The following is a 15,345-nucleotide window of genomic DNA, read 5'->3' as shown; positions in this document are numbered from 1 at the left end:
TTTGCAAAAAATGCTTAATTTTTCACTTTAATCATTTTATTTTCCTAAAGAAGATTATTCTTTAAAAAGTATTTTTTTTAAATTTTAAAATAAATCTGCGCAAGAAAGAAGGTTGAAAGAAACCGTTGTCCAATATTAACGTGCATTTAAAGAACCCTTCAGATTTTCATCAAGGGAAACCTTCAGAAAGACATATCACATCTATTAAGAGATGAACAAAGTAACTAAACAAGCTTCAATGTCTTATAAATCCAGGTGTATACCTGTAAACCTGTAAAGGATATTTATAATTTTTTTTAGCGCTGGTATCTTTTTTACTTAGTACTTTGCTTCCAATGTTTGTTATCACAATTACCTCATGTATAAGCAACTGCATATATTTAATTATGTTTTTATATTTTTAGCACCAGTCAAGAAATTACTTGTTCAGCAGAAAACCTTGATGTTATTTCTGAACCTTGTAATATTGAAATTCAATCAGAGTAAGTTTTTTAAAATTGTAAATACATTTTAAAATGTAATAATATCTAAAATACTTAAAAATTTTAGAACTAATTTGGAAAGTGCACTACAATTGCAAGTATTCAATTTACAAAAACAATGCAAATATTTAAAAAAAAACCAAGAGGGCAGTTGGTCGAAGAAAAAGGAAATGACCATAGAAAACAACAACTTAGAAAATCATTAAAATATATTTTCACTAGAGGCGAAATAGCAAATTTAAAAAAATCTATTAAAAAGTTTTATAATTATATCTAAATATAAAATATAATGTACAAAAAATTTCAATAGAAAAAGCAAAAAATGTAAAAAGCTTACAACTAAACATTAATTTCTTATTTCTTCTTCAATGTATGTGTAATAACAGTTGACATATTTGGAAGCAGATGACGTCACAAAAAGCTTTTTTCTTCGATAAGTATACCTTGTAGTCTTTATACCATGTTTAAAAGTACTTTGACAGAAAGCTTTATTACACTCTTTATAAAAACTGAGTAATCGAGCTTTTCTGAACAAACTTTATGTATTATGTATACATTTTTTTTTATATTTAAGTTGTAGTTACATTTTGTTCATTGAAATTGAAAAAAAAGTAGGTACTTAATTTTCATAAAAATTCAGAAGTTTTCACACATTTACCGTTATAAGACATATAAAAATGCCCGCGATAATTTAGTCGAAATTTTTTGAACGGACTAGTCTGGTATTTTTTTTAAAATCGGTTAAATTTAAATAACATTTAAAAACAAAAAATAAAATAAAATTAAGACAAATATACATAATTAATTAAATTCAATTTTGATTTTATTAATTAAATTTTTGATTAAACTAAACATAACTGGGGAATTTTTAAATATTAATTGTTTATTTTTAAAAATAAGAATAGAAAAGATTGGTAATTCAAATAGCAATATAATAAAATAATAATAAAACGTTATTAATTTTCTTTTATAAAAACAAAAAAAAATAGAGAAATTATATAATTCTTTAAAAATTAAATTATGTATTTAAAAACTTTTAATAGTGAAATTTGAAAATCTCAGTTTAAAATCATTGAAAAACAAATTGCAGTCAATAACATGTGACTTTCACATTTTGGATTCTGTCCATTCAATTATAATGTACTTATATATGTATTTTATGTATTCCAACTTTAAAAATATTGTTTAGGTATACTAAAACTAATCTAAGTATACCAACTTGTAAATCAATTGTCAAAGATTTTGCTTTGGGCAATCACAAAAAGTAATATATTTTATTTGGAAACTCTTATTTTAAATATTGTTTAATATTTACATTAAATTATTAAATTTAAATTAGTATTATTTAATATAATAATTATATTTAGCTAAGCAATAATATTTAGTTTAATATATTATACTAGTACAAGTTTTTAGTTTAATATATTATACTAGTACTATACACATATGTACTAGTACAAGAAATTTTTAATAATATAATTATAAATTCAGGAATTTTTTAAAGTTTCGTACCTTAAATTTGATGTGATAAATTTAGCAAGAACTACAGAAATCATAAATTGAAAAACTTATATTAATAAATAGCGCTACTGCATATGTACATACATATATATATGTATACATTTTCAATTGTATTTTAATTTTATTTTTTTCATCTATGTATATATTTTCTATTACATTTTCAAATGTTGTCTTCAAGGTTTTCCTGTCAGAATCTAAAAAAAATGATTCGTGTATATTCATGTTATGTTTTCAGTTTAGATTTTCAAGAGTTTAGTCGTCAAAATTTTTATTACTTATTCCTATTTCTAATAATTTTATATGATTATGTTAAATACAAAATAATTTTTTCAATAGCGTATTAAATTCGACTTTTTCACTTAAATTTTAGTTAACATCTTAAAGAATTAGAGAAAAAACTGTATATGTATGCATGCCACAATATTAAAAAATCGTTTATAAAAAAAGTTATTAGCAAAATTTATGCTAACAAAATTGATTACACAGGTATGTACATACATATATAATATTTGAAAAAAAACCAAAAATGCTGTTATATAATTACAAAGGGTAAAATTAAAGTTCTATTCAAACAGGAATTCTGTAAATTAGGATGTTATTAAATATCATACTATGTTTTAAATGTTAACAATATCAAAGTCTTCGTAACCCATACTTGGACTAACTATGATCTCAATAATCCACATCAAAAGAGAATTTCATGAATTCTATAATAAGTTTATCAAATTTGCTGTACCTGTCCTTTTTGCCAAAATATACATATATTATGTAAAAAAAAAAATATTTAAAATTGCTGTTTAAAAAATCTTTGTCTGAAAATGAATAGATCGAGGATAAAAATTGAAAAAGTTTAAAAAAGAGAGTCACGTTCTTTTTGGAAATTTAATTTTGTTGATAGGATATTTTACTTTCGTCTTCTACTAATTATGATAGCATTCAATGTTTCGAGATTGAGAAAAGAGAAAAGTTACAATCTACAGTTTGTGAAATGGAATGAATAATTATACTATTGGACCATTAAAATACATTACATTTTTTATTAATTTTATAGAAACAAACATTAACAAATAAAAAGCAGTTTCAAAAACATTTTTGAACCACATTATTGAATTGTAATTTATGGTTTTTAATGACCCAACTTAAAACGGGAATCCATTGAAATTGTAAAAGTAAATAATATAATACAAATAGAAGCAAAGTAAATGAAGTTAATATTACCGACCGCATTGCATACAATTAATTAGGTTATGTGATGACAACAAATTTTTCATATCGAGTTTTCGGTGGGAACGCACTTCTCCATAGCAGAGAATCGTAAATAAACGATTTTTAGAGAGTTGTTGGTCTGTCGGTCTTTCGGTTTGTCGGTCAGTCGGTCTGTCAAAGAATTGATCATCATTGATGTATCTTGTACAGACTGCCGATATTTACTAATATACGAATATTATTTATGACAAACATTGAATATTATTTTTTTTCTGCTTAATAAATTACTTATTAAATACTTAATCAAGTATTTAAAACAACACTTATCACAACAGTTTGGTTGTTTATTTGTATTCCATAGGTTTATATCCAAGCGCAAACACATACAACTGACAATAAATAAAAAATCAAATAGTTTGTAATTTTTTACAAACTGATTGTAATTTTAATATGACGTATTCGATTTGAATACACGCAATAGTTTAATTTATAGATGTGCGCGCTACAATTCCACAATGAAAGGCCAAATGCAAAACTAACAAGTAAAAACGTTTCAGTCGGTATGAACCGATTGAATTATACCCTGCACCTTTCGATGTTGTATAGCAATTACTCAAACATGTGAAACCATTCTATAACCTGTGAAACCATTCTATAGAAACTTCACGGATATATCTCACCTATAACTGGACACACAACTGCCAAGTTTTATGAATCTAACTTTTTTATTTTTTCAAATATTTAAAGTAAGCTTTTGGACTTGTATGGGAGCTACTCGAACCTGTCAAGCAATTCCACCAAAACTTCAGAAACATCTTTGACCTATAATTGGATATACAACTGCCAAGTTTCATGAATCTGACTTTATTATTTTTCCAAATATATAAAATAAGCTTTTGGACTTGTATGGGAGCCACTCGAATCTGTCAAGCAATTCCACCAAAACTTCAGAAATATCTTTGACCTATTATTGGACACACGACTGCCAAGTTTCATGAATCTGACTTTATTATTTTGCCGAATATAAAAAATTTGCTTTTGGAGTTGTATGGCAGCCACCCGAACCGGTGCAGCTATCTTATTAAAATTTTTAGAGCATATGTAAAACATAATTGGACACATGTATACAAAATTTTATATTTGTACCTTTATTAGTTTTTGAAATAATTAAAATAAACTCTTTGAGTTGTATGGCAGCTACTCGAACCCGTTGTCCGAATTGGTCCAATAACAATAGGGTTCGTCCTTGGCACAAAAGAAACAACTTGTGAAAGTTTGGTGTCGATTGCATTATTCCGTTTTTGAGTTATCGTGCGATCGGACGGACGGACGGACGGACATGTCTAAATCGACGCAGAATTTTACGCTGAGCAAGAATATATATATATATGTCCATACCGCAGACCTTCAAGTAGTTACAAACTCCATACCAAAGTTAATATACCCTTCACGAAGTGCAGGGTATAAAAATTGCATGTCTACCTAAGCCCTAATACCTATCTATATTTTAATTTTTATGACGGTGTTTACCCATTAAATATTGATTATGGATTTTATTTGACAATAATTGTAGAGTCTTCTAATCTTTCCGTCAAACAAAATCAAACTTTCGTCACATAGCACAAAATTATTGAATCTCTACTTTTGAAGATTACTTTGATAGACTTTTTTCGTAAGATCTCTTTTTAATATAACATCGCAATTTTATCTGGCATAATTATTGTTTAAACTTTCGTTATTTAAAATCAACAATATCGAATGGAGTACTCATCGAATGTTAACCTTGATATTGAACTTGTGATATAATTGAAATTTGCATTCAATCAAATTGTACTTCATGCAACATTTTATAACGAAATAGAAATATTTTTTTCTTATCTGTGGAATTTGCGATAAAAATTTTTCTTTTTATGAACTTCAAAAATTTTATTTTTGTCTCTTTTTGAAGTTTTTTTTATTGTTAGTGAATAGATATTTTTGGTTTCTCGCTCTCTCTCATTATATTATAGCTAAATTTTTCAAGGTAGGTACTTAATGTTTTTCCGAACAAAATCGTATTTGTTTTTATTTTGTGATAAGCTAATTCTTATGTTTTTGTTATAAATGATCAAAATAAAAAGCAAATTAGTTTTTTTTTATTTCATTTATGGCTTTTTAATTATACGTATTTATGTACGTATGTATACGTATATATGTATGTATGTACATCGGCTTTTACGCAATAAACAATAGAAATATTAAAATTCAAGCATACATATTTTAAATATGCTTTCTTAAATACATTTTACGGTACTGACATTTTAAAACTAAAATTCTATGTTTGATGCATTACAATTTTAAAACGCACAAGTATTCAAAAGAATTGGTTCAGTGTGAGAATTTGCCCAGTGGTTCTTTTTGTTCTCCTCTTATCTTGTTTCCTTGCATAAACTTGTTGCTTTATTCAATAGAGCTTCAAGTTTAAAACGATATTCAAACTCCCTATAATATTTTTTTGCAGATATCGTAATTTCTCGCAAAAAGAAAGAAAAATTCTCATTTGACAAAAAAAATAAAACAGACGGAAAAGTTGAAAAAACTTTTAAAAAAAAGTTAAAGTTATATTATTTTTTGATTATTCAAAAAAAAACCAAAAACTTTGATTTTAGATTATAAAAGTGTGAACGTTAGAAAAACTATTTGGGAATCAATTTTGTTTATTTCATTTTATTTTTAATTAAAAAGTTTTTAAAAAAATTATTGTTGATATTTCGAGATCTGAATGTAAGATTTCTAAAGTTCTTAAAACACTATATTTTACTTTACAAAACTTAAGAAAACTTTAAACATTTAGAAAATAAAATCGCCATCATTTTTCTATTTTTTTTTCAAAAAATATCGTAACAGACGCTTTGCATACAAAAACTTTATTATGTCTTTCAAATTTTATAAAGTTTTTAAAAACTTTATACTGAACTTTTAGCTTTATTTTATTTCATTTATTGATTAAATTTTTTTAAAGTTCCAAAAGAATGTTTATTTTGTTAAGTTACACATACATACATAATGTACAGATACATTTCGGGTACCTTATTTTGCCATTCTGCAACAAATGTGATTTTTGTTTTTAAAGAACTAAAGATTAAAAATTTAAATCCAAATTTAGAAATTAAAGTTTCAAAATTATTTGAGTTGCTTAATATACATATATGTACATACATTATATTATGGCAAGCTAACCTAAATATATTATTATACTATTCCCCTATTCCACTTATGAATATTCAGGCACGGTTATAATGTATTCGTCGCTCTAAGCGGTTCCTATAAAGTGCGCCCCCTTCCACCGTTTCACCTGTTTTATTACTGTGAACAAAATTTAATAGGCATTGCACATTGTGGATCATAAAGCACTTTCTTGTAACCTTATTATGCTGAATTATTTCTGCATTCAGAAATTATAGAATTAAAGCCTGGAACTAAACTTTGTTTTTTTTTATAAATTCAACAACAAGGTAATTTATTTAACTGTATGTTTTGTTTATGAAGTTATGATCAGATTTATTTCAATTATTTAAACTTGATTTTTTGATTTTAACAACCAAAAATTTACTTTTTGGTGTCAGTGAAACTTCTTGTAAAAGGTTTAAGGATAATAATATCAAATAAACTTTTTCAAAACTTATTTGAATATAAAAAAAAGTAAAAATTTGTTTACTTAAATACTTAAATGACTGTACATAGCGAAATTTTATTCGTAATTTCAAATTTACGAATAAAATTTGGCTTTTTATTTCACAAATCGTCTGAGAAATGAAGTTGAAGATGAGAAATGAAATGAATCGCCTGAGTACATATTACCAATTAATATTAATTCTGTGATAACAGTTTTTTCAAAAACGAAAGCAAAACATAGTAGTAGAAGTTCATAACGATCATGTAATTAGCACTTTTCCAAAAAAATTTTGAAAAAAAGTGCTTATTAGTTTCACTCTGTCCGTCCGTCTGTCCGTCTGCGTCTGTTTACAAAACTTCTACACCCTTGAAGATATACAAAAATTTGTAAAAAAAAACAAAATATTGTAAACAAAGGAGTGTATTAAAAACATTGAACTGAAATAAAATTAAATTAAGTTAGGTAAAAATTTTGTTATTTTTATTTTGATAATAACAAAATTTATTTTTCATTTTATTAAAGTTAGGTAAAAAATTCGAATGCATGAAAGCAAAAGAGTTTGAAATTTCATGTATGAATGTACACTTGCATGTACCTGGTACAGTAGATACACAGTATCAGGTAGCGACATAGAAGTAAAGTAATTTATAAAGAAAAGAAGGTGTATGCATACTGACTAATACTTTATGAAATATAATCATTAGCGATTCATGGGAAATATGCTCTAAATTTATTAAGATTGAATTAAAAATAAAAAATTTAAAGATAATTTATATATTTTATTTATTAATAATTATTTATTACAAATGCTTAACACTAAATATTTAAAATATTTTCAAGAGTACATATTTACCTCTCCACATCTTTTGGCAACAAATGAAATTTTCGTGTCGTCTTTTTTTCATCCTAAACACTTCAAATAATGTTTACCCATTTTTATAAAAAAAAATATTTTTTTCACAACTATTTGAATTTTTTTTAATACTCGTATTATACGTCTTTTCAAAATTAATTTTTTCTATTTTTCAAAATTATATTATATAAATTATAATAATTTTTTTTTAAACACTTTTTTTCTTCCTCGCTTTTATAATATAATACACAGTTTTTGCCACCTTGTACTGGAATAAGTTACAAAAATAAAACTCCCGCTTTTGAAATTCTTAATATTTTTTTCTATATTTTATATAGGGAAAAATTAATAACTCCCGCTTTTAAAAATAAATTATAATAAAACAGGTAGACGTCTATTGCATACTTTCTCCTCACCCAAAAATTCTTATGTGTATAAAAATGAAAATAAGAAGGTATACTGCTTAACTCTTTCAACTAAGGGAATTTTTTGTTTACAAATATTGGTGAGGATTGCATTAGTGTGATGTAAACGGAGAGTCGAATTATTTATTAATAGATACACTTTGGTATATAAAAGGAAAAAAATAATAACAATTATTGTAATTCTAATGATTCATATTATTCAAAAAGATATTTAGTATATTCGTATAATAAATAGAAATGAATGAGTAGTGTAGAGTAAGAAAATGTATGAATAAGTTTAATTCTATAAACATTTTCTGTTGTATGGTGCGGTGCGAAAGGAAGATATGTAGATCAATAATTAATGTTTTGCGTAATTGACTTTTTTTATGCACATTTTTTATATAATTACGAATAAAATATTATGTTTGTATGTAGGTATATTTTATCAAGTTAATTTCGCTGTAAATTGATGCCCACTGCAAATACATACTTTGCATATATGAACCGTCCGCCTTTGTGAATATTTATATATTTATGCAAACGACAGACTAAAATTTTCTCTATGTTATATAAACGAACACATAAGGAGTTAAGTGGAAAATTTAGAGTCAAGTTAATAATGCTAAATGCGTACGAAAACAATGAGTATAAATCCTTTTACATATAAGTACATATAAGCAAAACCATGCTTTTCAATATTATTCAGGTGCTGTAATTATTCCTCAACTGGAGCATTTTATTATTTATTCATTTTTTTGACTGAGAACTTACAAACTAAGATTTAAAAAGTTTGTCATGGAAACAGTCTAAGCACCCAAACTCTCGTTGTAATGTAAACTCTGTTTATATCGTTCAAAACTCTGAAGGTGAATTTTATTCTCAAACCATGGCACATGTATTGTAGATACATAATATTTTGACTACACATTATTAAAATTTTGAGCTAATAATTTTACATAAATCGTAAATATTTTCTTAAAATTTAATAAATAAACTAATATGTAAAGAAAAAAAACTTATACATATATGAACTTATTTATGTTAATTCCTAATCTTGTTGAAATAGTCTATATTGAAGTATTTAATAGAATGAAAAGAAAACTACAAAAAGGCTTAAGAAAATTATTGTTTACAATTTTTTCACTTATAGGTACACTTCATCAAGACCTACAGAAAAAAATACTGTTGCTAATTATTATAAAATTTGTATAATTTTTGAAAGCTCGTACAAAAACTGGAATCAAGTTTGGGTTTTGATCGAACTATAAACCCAGTATTTATTGATAAGAATTTTCATAGAATATTTGCGCCACGGACTATTTCAGCAAAGCCAGAAGCAAAATTCTACCTTGTTGGTAAAATGGTTATATAATGCGTACATACGTATTATATGTATATTTTTATGTACATTTATATTATTTGTCATTTAACGTATACAACTTTTATAGATCTATGAAATATGAATTTTTGGATATTTTTAATGCTCTAAAAGTTTTATCTTCTAAAATTATGCTCTAAAAGTGTTTTATCTTCTTTATTTCAGAATAATTAATTTATATTGAATTCCTGAAAAAAAATATACAGATGAAAAATATGGAAGTTTATTACATTAAATTTTCTAAATTATTTATTATATTTATGCTACTAATAAAATTAGTTATCGCATATAAGGACTTACATTTAGATTTTCCTGGGCCATATTGTGCACAAAGGGGTGCCGCTGGCTGCTGTGAAAATCGAAAAGATAGTTGCGCAGTTCCTATACAAGGTAATTTTAACAAAGATAATAAGAAAAAATTTACTAAATATACATTTCAAAAGGTACACTGTGCTATTGCGATGATTTTTGTGACAGAGGGCATAGTGGAGACTGTTGTCCGGATTATGACACATATTGCAAAAACGTGCCACCGCCTGGTAAATATTTTAGTTAGATTTGAAAGAAAATCAAAATAAAATTTTTAAAATAAGAGTAATATTTATATTCCAACCTGTCTATTTCTACGTTTGCATAACATATCCTGAGTTCCATATTGCAATAATACAATCTTTAATTTCCATTCAACTTACGTATGATCAGCTTGAACCTAAACTTCTGAATTACATTTAAAATCCGCGTATTATTATATAATGGAACAAAAATATTTAATTAACTTATATGTATTTTTGTTCACCAAATTTATAATTAAAATATTAACATTGATATAATTTTATGATTTAATTTATTTAAAGTTCCTACCCAAAGATGCTTTCATAATGGCATATACATCAACCATGGACAAAGTTTAGAAGTAAGTATTACAAAAATCACGAAAAAAATCTCAAATAGTAATGTAACAAATAAAATTTTAAAAGAGTTACAGTTTTAAGTTGAAATTACATTACCATTTTCACATTTGTAATCTAATGAACAATGATCTAATTTTAATGAACAAAGTAAAAAATTTAGTCTACAACAAATAACATGTGGCTAAATACATGTTCTTTTTTATAGTGACTGTTAAACAGAGACACTCAATATTATGATTTCAGAAAAGCAATTTTTTATTCTTATTAGTAAATATTTTTAAAATCTTTTTGTTATCCAGGCTTTGTCCACCATTACTACTTTTTCTTCAAAATCCTTTAAAAAAAATTATTCAGTTTCATTTCGGGTTTTAAAATATTTTTAGGTTATAAAGGATACATTTCGGACTCTCAAATATAAATTTTTGCAATCTTCTTTTTATATATTTAATCCCAAAAATATTGATTGATATTCCATATGATTGCTATTTGACATGGTTACTTTTCGCCTTTCTAAGAAATTTATTCAAGAAGCTGTGTGCTTTTGATGTTATACATACTAAAAACTAATACTTTGGCGTAATGTATTATTAATTTTCCAAGCATGTATTATTAATTTTCGCTAATTCTCCTTATTGGAATGCCAAAAAGGATAATTTTTCAACGAATCTCAGATTTAATGTTGTAATAATTAAAAAATTAACATCCAAATAAATTTGGAAATTTTTAAATTTTGAAACAGGTAAACTTCCAAATAATTTTTACCATAAGTGTTGCATACCTTCTTATTCAAAATAAAACTCTCATTTTTAGATTTTGTTAATCAAATTAAATACAACAATGTAAATTATAGAGGCTTATTATTTTCAGGATAATTGCAATCATTGTACTTGTCGTAATGGAATAATGGAGTGTGAAAATGATATTTGTATACAGGATAACGACATTATCAACAATATTAATTTAATTGATGAATCACTGAAATGGCATGCTAAAAATTATTCCGAATTTTGGGGTAGAAAATATTCAGAAGGAATAAAATTACGTTTAGGTAAGTTAAATTTTTTTATAGTGTTGTAAATTTGTTAACAATCTACACAAACAAACAAAAGACAAAATTTGTCTTTTTAGAAAGCCTTTGCATATATTTGGATAACACTTTTTCAATATAAAAAATTTTTATATATATTTAAATTATTCGAAAATCTTATTAACTTAAATTTTTATTTTCAGGTACATTTGAACCTTCATTTAGAGTAAAGTCCCAGACACGTTTATCAAATCGAATCACAAACATTCCAGTTGAATTTAACGCCCTCAATCAATGGTCTGGGCTATTAACTGAAAATATTAAAGATCAAGGTATAATTCTTTTTAAATTTACATATACCATTCACAGAGCTAATTTTCCAAGTCTCTTTCAGGATGGTGCGGATCTTCATGGGTTATTTCAACGACATCTGTAGCTTCCGATCGATTTGCTATACAAAGTAAAGGACAAGAAGTTGTTGACTTATCAGCGCAAAATATTTTATCTTGCACAAGACGCCAACAGGGCTGTTTGGGGGGTCATTTGGATGCCGCATGGAGATACCTACACATGAAAGGGTAAGTAAATTTAAGTATTTTAACTAACTACATAAATAAGATATGTACAAAAATTTTCTGAAAAAAAATTTTTATGCTGATATAGTGTGGTCAATGAAGAATGCTTTCCATATGAAGCACATTCATCACACTGTCGAACTTATGGAATAAAATCCTTGCGCCAAATGGGTTGTCATAGTTCTGGTAAAGTTGACCGTGATCATTTTTATTCAACTGGCCCAGCATATTCATTAAACAATGAAACTGATATTCAAATTGAAATAATGAGATCCGGCCCAGTGCAAGCAACAATGCGCATTTATAGGGATTTTTTTTCGTACGGTGGGGGTATTTATCGTCGATCAGCAGCAAATCGCGATCATGATCATGGTTTTCACTCTGTTAAATTAATTGGTTGGGGTGAGGAAAGGCATGCTTATCAAACAACAAAATATTGGGTAATTTTTTAACACTAATTTTAGGATTATAAGTCAAAAACTATTTGTATATATGTATGTATCCGTGACTTCAAAAATGCGCTTGCGACGTAAATTTTACAAAGTATCAAATTCCACAAAGTTTAGTAAAAGCTCTTGGCACTGTACACTTTTTCTAAATGCGTTTTATACGGAGTGGAGACGTAAAATAAAAGTAAATTGGGTATCGAAAAAATCGAGCACGCTTTTCTTATACCTTGTAATTAAACTAGCATATATTTTCAGCAATAAAGTTCTAGTTATCAAGTTTTTTCCTAAAATGCAGCATAAGAATGCTATGTTTTTAATCATGTGGTAACGTTTTATAAAAATGAACATTTGCAGAACTTTAAATTGAAATTTTCAAATAAGTGTCAAAGTTGTATTGATATGGTAAAAATTGTATTCCAAAATGTACGAACAGCTTTAGTAGTTTTTTTTACAATGTAAACGTATTGAAAGCTCTGAGACGGTACTACAACCGTATTAATACTGCACTTAAATCTTTTTTAAAGCATTATTGAAGTCGCGGTATTACATTACTGCTGCTACTGATAGTTTAATTACCGACTTGATATTTGAAGTTTTTTTTTTCAAATTTATTTTTTAAATAATTATTTAGTAAAGGAATTGTAAAGTTAAAACGCATGTTTTTCAGATTGCCGCAAACTCTTGGGGCACTTGGTGGGGTGAAAAAGGTTATTTCAGAGTTTTAAGAGGCGTCAATGAGTGTATGATAGAAGATTATGTATTAGCATCGTGGCCACATGTTTTCAACCCTCATGTCAAACGTGTATCTCCATATAAAAAATAAAGCAGAAATTGAAGAAACAAAAGCATAATCAAAATACTAATCCGAACAAACATTTTTTTTTAATTTTGATTTGTTTTTAAGTTTTTTAAATTTATTTTTAATTATGATTTTAGTTTTAAGCTATACTCTCACATATACATATATAAAATTAATATAAGCAAATAAAAAGGGTATCAACATTTAAAAAACAAGAGCATAACGGGTCTGTGCATAAAACTCTCTATCCAATATAAGAAAAGGTTGTAAAATATATTGCAATTAATATAAAAAATTTGCCAAATTTATGACAATGTTTTGCATTAATTTGCCAATTTATGCACAGCAACGTTTTGGAGAATAAAGTATCTTTCTTTTGATTTATACATTTTACACATTTTTAATGAATAATACTTTCGAATTTTTTCTAATCTATATATATCAACATAATTTCAGCACAAAGACTCAATAATTTCATGGAGCAAATAGTTTTCCCCATAAGCCCTCGATAATTTAAAAACAATCAAATCAAAAATATTACCCCTGTCTTTGTTCTCGTTTAGTAATAAATGATAATTTTTTATATTGTACATATATGTAAATATAGCTTTAAAATGCACAAACATCGTATAGTAAATTTGTATAAATAATTGTAATAAAACTCGTGTTAAATTTTTGAGTTCATATTATTTGTACCGAAGTTAATTTTTATGTCGTTTTTTCAATTTTCATATGTATAAGTTTGAAAACATAAAAAATACAACTCTAATTATGTACATATCAATTTTCTTTATCTTAGCATCTTTTTATTATTATAATTTTTTTAATAAATTTAGTTAGGGTAAAATGCTAAAAACAGTTTTTATTAAAATGATTTTTTTTTATTTTCCTTCTGTTTTTCAACTGCCGTCTTTTTAATTTATAGTTTTTAAACATTAAAATTGTTTTTCTTTAGTTAAATTATTAACGTGTAATGTTAATACTTTTGTCAAACTTTTAAACGAAAATGAAATTGAGTACGAAAAAAAGTATTTAATTTGTTATTGTAAAATAAAATTTGTACCAAATTAATAAAGTGATTTTTAAAAATTATTTTTGTATCATCGTTTTCAACAATGTACGTATCAACAAAGTGAACGTGAATATAGACGATTAACTAAAAATAAATCCAAATTAGAAAGACATACTTATGAAAATAAATTGACAAATCCAATGCCACCATGTGAGTCTGAAAATATCAGGAGATATAGATAGAATCTCATGATATTCTCAGGCTCACAAGCTATACAGAGATACAGATAGATTCTCATGATATTCTAAGGTCACATGGTTACATACAAAGATTTTGCTAAACGGGTGGTAAATGTGTTAGATGTGCGGATAATCATATGACCGCGGAATAATCTTTGAAAACTGAAGTGGAACACATCCTGCTAGTTACGGAGATCGTTTAATGCTAAGGGAATTGCAAACAATCTTATGTGATCAGCAAATAACCGACCCATTTGCTTATTTAATCAAAGTGTTGTAGAAGATTATGGAAATGCCTTTTGAACGCTTACTTCCAATCTTAAGAAATTTAGCAAGCTTTTAGTTAACATACTTAGAAAAGTGTGAACCTGGCTGTTAGTAAAATTTCGCTTTGTGGCACCTGAATCCCCTGAAGAGTTCACCAGCTATTTTCGGCAATAATCAGAACTCAAATATCTAATTTCAAGAAATTCCATTAATCTGTTCAGTAAATGTGGTAAAACATGTAAAATTTCCATTTTGTTTTCCGAGTCCTGATCTTACCAAAAACTTTAAAGATTCATTGTTTTAACACCCCGAAATTAAATAATAGAATTTCAAAGAAATTGATTGATTATTTATTATAGCTTACTAGACAATACTTATAAAAAATTTAAAAAATTAGTATATAATTTTCATATATCCATAATACTCGATATTAAACTGAGAAAAATGAACAATAAATGCCAATAACCTTAAATATTTAATATATGTACATATATACATACATACATATGTATGTAGGAAAAATGTACGACAGGCTAGCCAGCTACCTAGTTGAAATATCTATGA

General features: G+C 26.0%; 1 protein-coding gene across 6 annotated transcripts; it reads left to right on the top strand.

The window, feature by feature from the left end:
• Positions 1 to 1,121: 1,121 nt before the first annotated feature.
• LOC129610971 (uncharacterized peptidase C1-like protein F26E4.3) lies at positions 1,122 to 13,481 on the top strand. Of its 6 annotated transcripts, none has more exons than XM_055523830.1 (11): positions 1,122 to 1,396; positions 2,374 to 2,489; positions 9,275 to 9,475; positions 9,668 to 9,892; positions 9,946 to 10,041; positions 10,357 to 10,415; positions 11,281 to 11,461; positions 11,644 to 11,772; positions 11,835 to 12,018; positions 12,104 to 12,455; positions 13,132 to 13,481. In XM_055523830.1, exons 4-11 carry the CDS (start codon positions 9,709 to 9,711, stop codon positions 13,285 to 13,287), a joined length of 1,341 nt encoding a protein of 446 aa, XP_055379805.1. In that variant the 5' UTR covers positions 1,122 to 1,396; positions 2,374 to 2,489; positions 9,275 to 9,475; positions 9,668 to 9,708; the 3' UTR covers positions 13,288 to 13,481. The 6 variants fall into 6 exon arrangements, with proteins under 6 accessions (XP_055379805.1, XP_055379803.1, XP_055379807.1 ...); XM_055523828.1 differs by having other exon boundaries at positions 9,275 to 9,479; XM_055523832.1 differs by lacking the exon at positions 9,275 to 9,475.
• The last annotated feature ends 1,864 nt before the right edge of the window (positions 13,482 to 15,345 follow it).

The sequence above is a fragment of the Condylostylus longicornis genome, unplaced genomic scaffold (genome assembly GCF_029603195.1).
Source record: "Condylostylus longicornis isolate FDR11 unplaced genomic scaffold, ASM2960319v2 ptg000048l, whole genome shotgun sequence".
NCBI lineage: Eukaryota > Metazoa > Arthropoda > Insecta > Diptera > Dolichopodidae > Condylostylus > Condylostylus longicornis.
This window is presented reverse-complemented; position numbering and strand designations above follow the sequence as displayed.

Coding starts and splice junctions, on each gene's coding strand:
- LOC129610971 (XM_055523831.1), top strand. CDS start 9,709: ATGAAAAATATGGAAGTTTATTACATTAAATTTTCTAAATTATTTATT. Junction 9,893..9,945: donor TTGCGCAGTTCCTATACAAG/GTAATTTTAACA, acceptor ACATTTCAAAAG/GTACACTGTGCTATTGCGAT. Junction 10,416..11,280: donor ACCATGGACAAAGTTTAGAA/GTAAGTATTACA, acceptor TATTATTTTCAG/GATAATTGCAATCATTGTAC.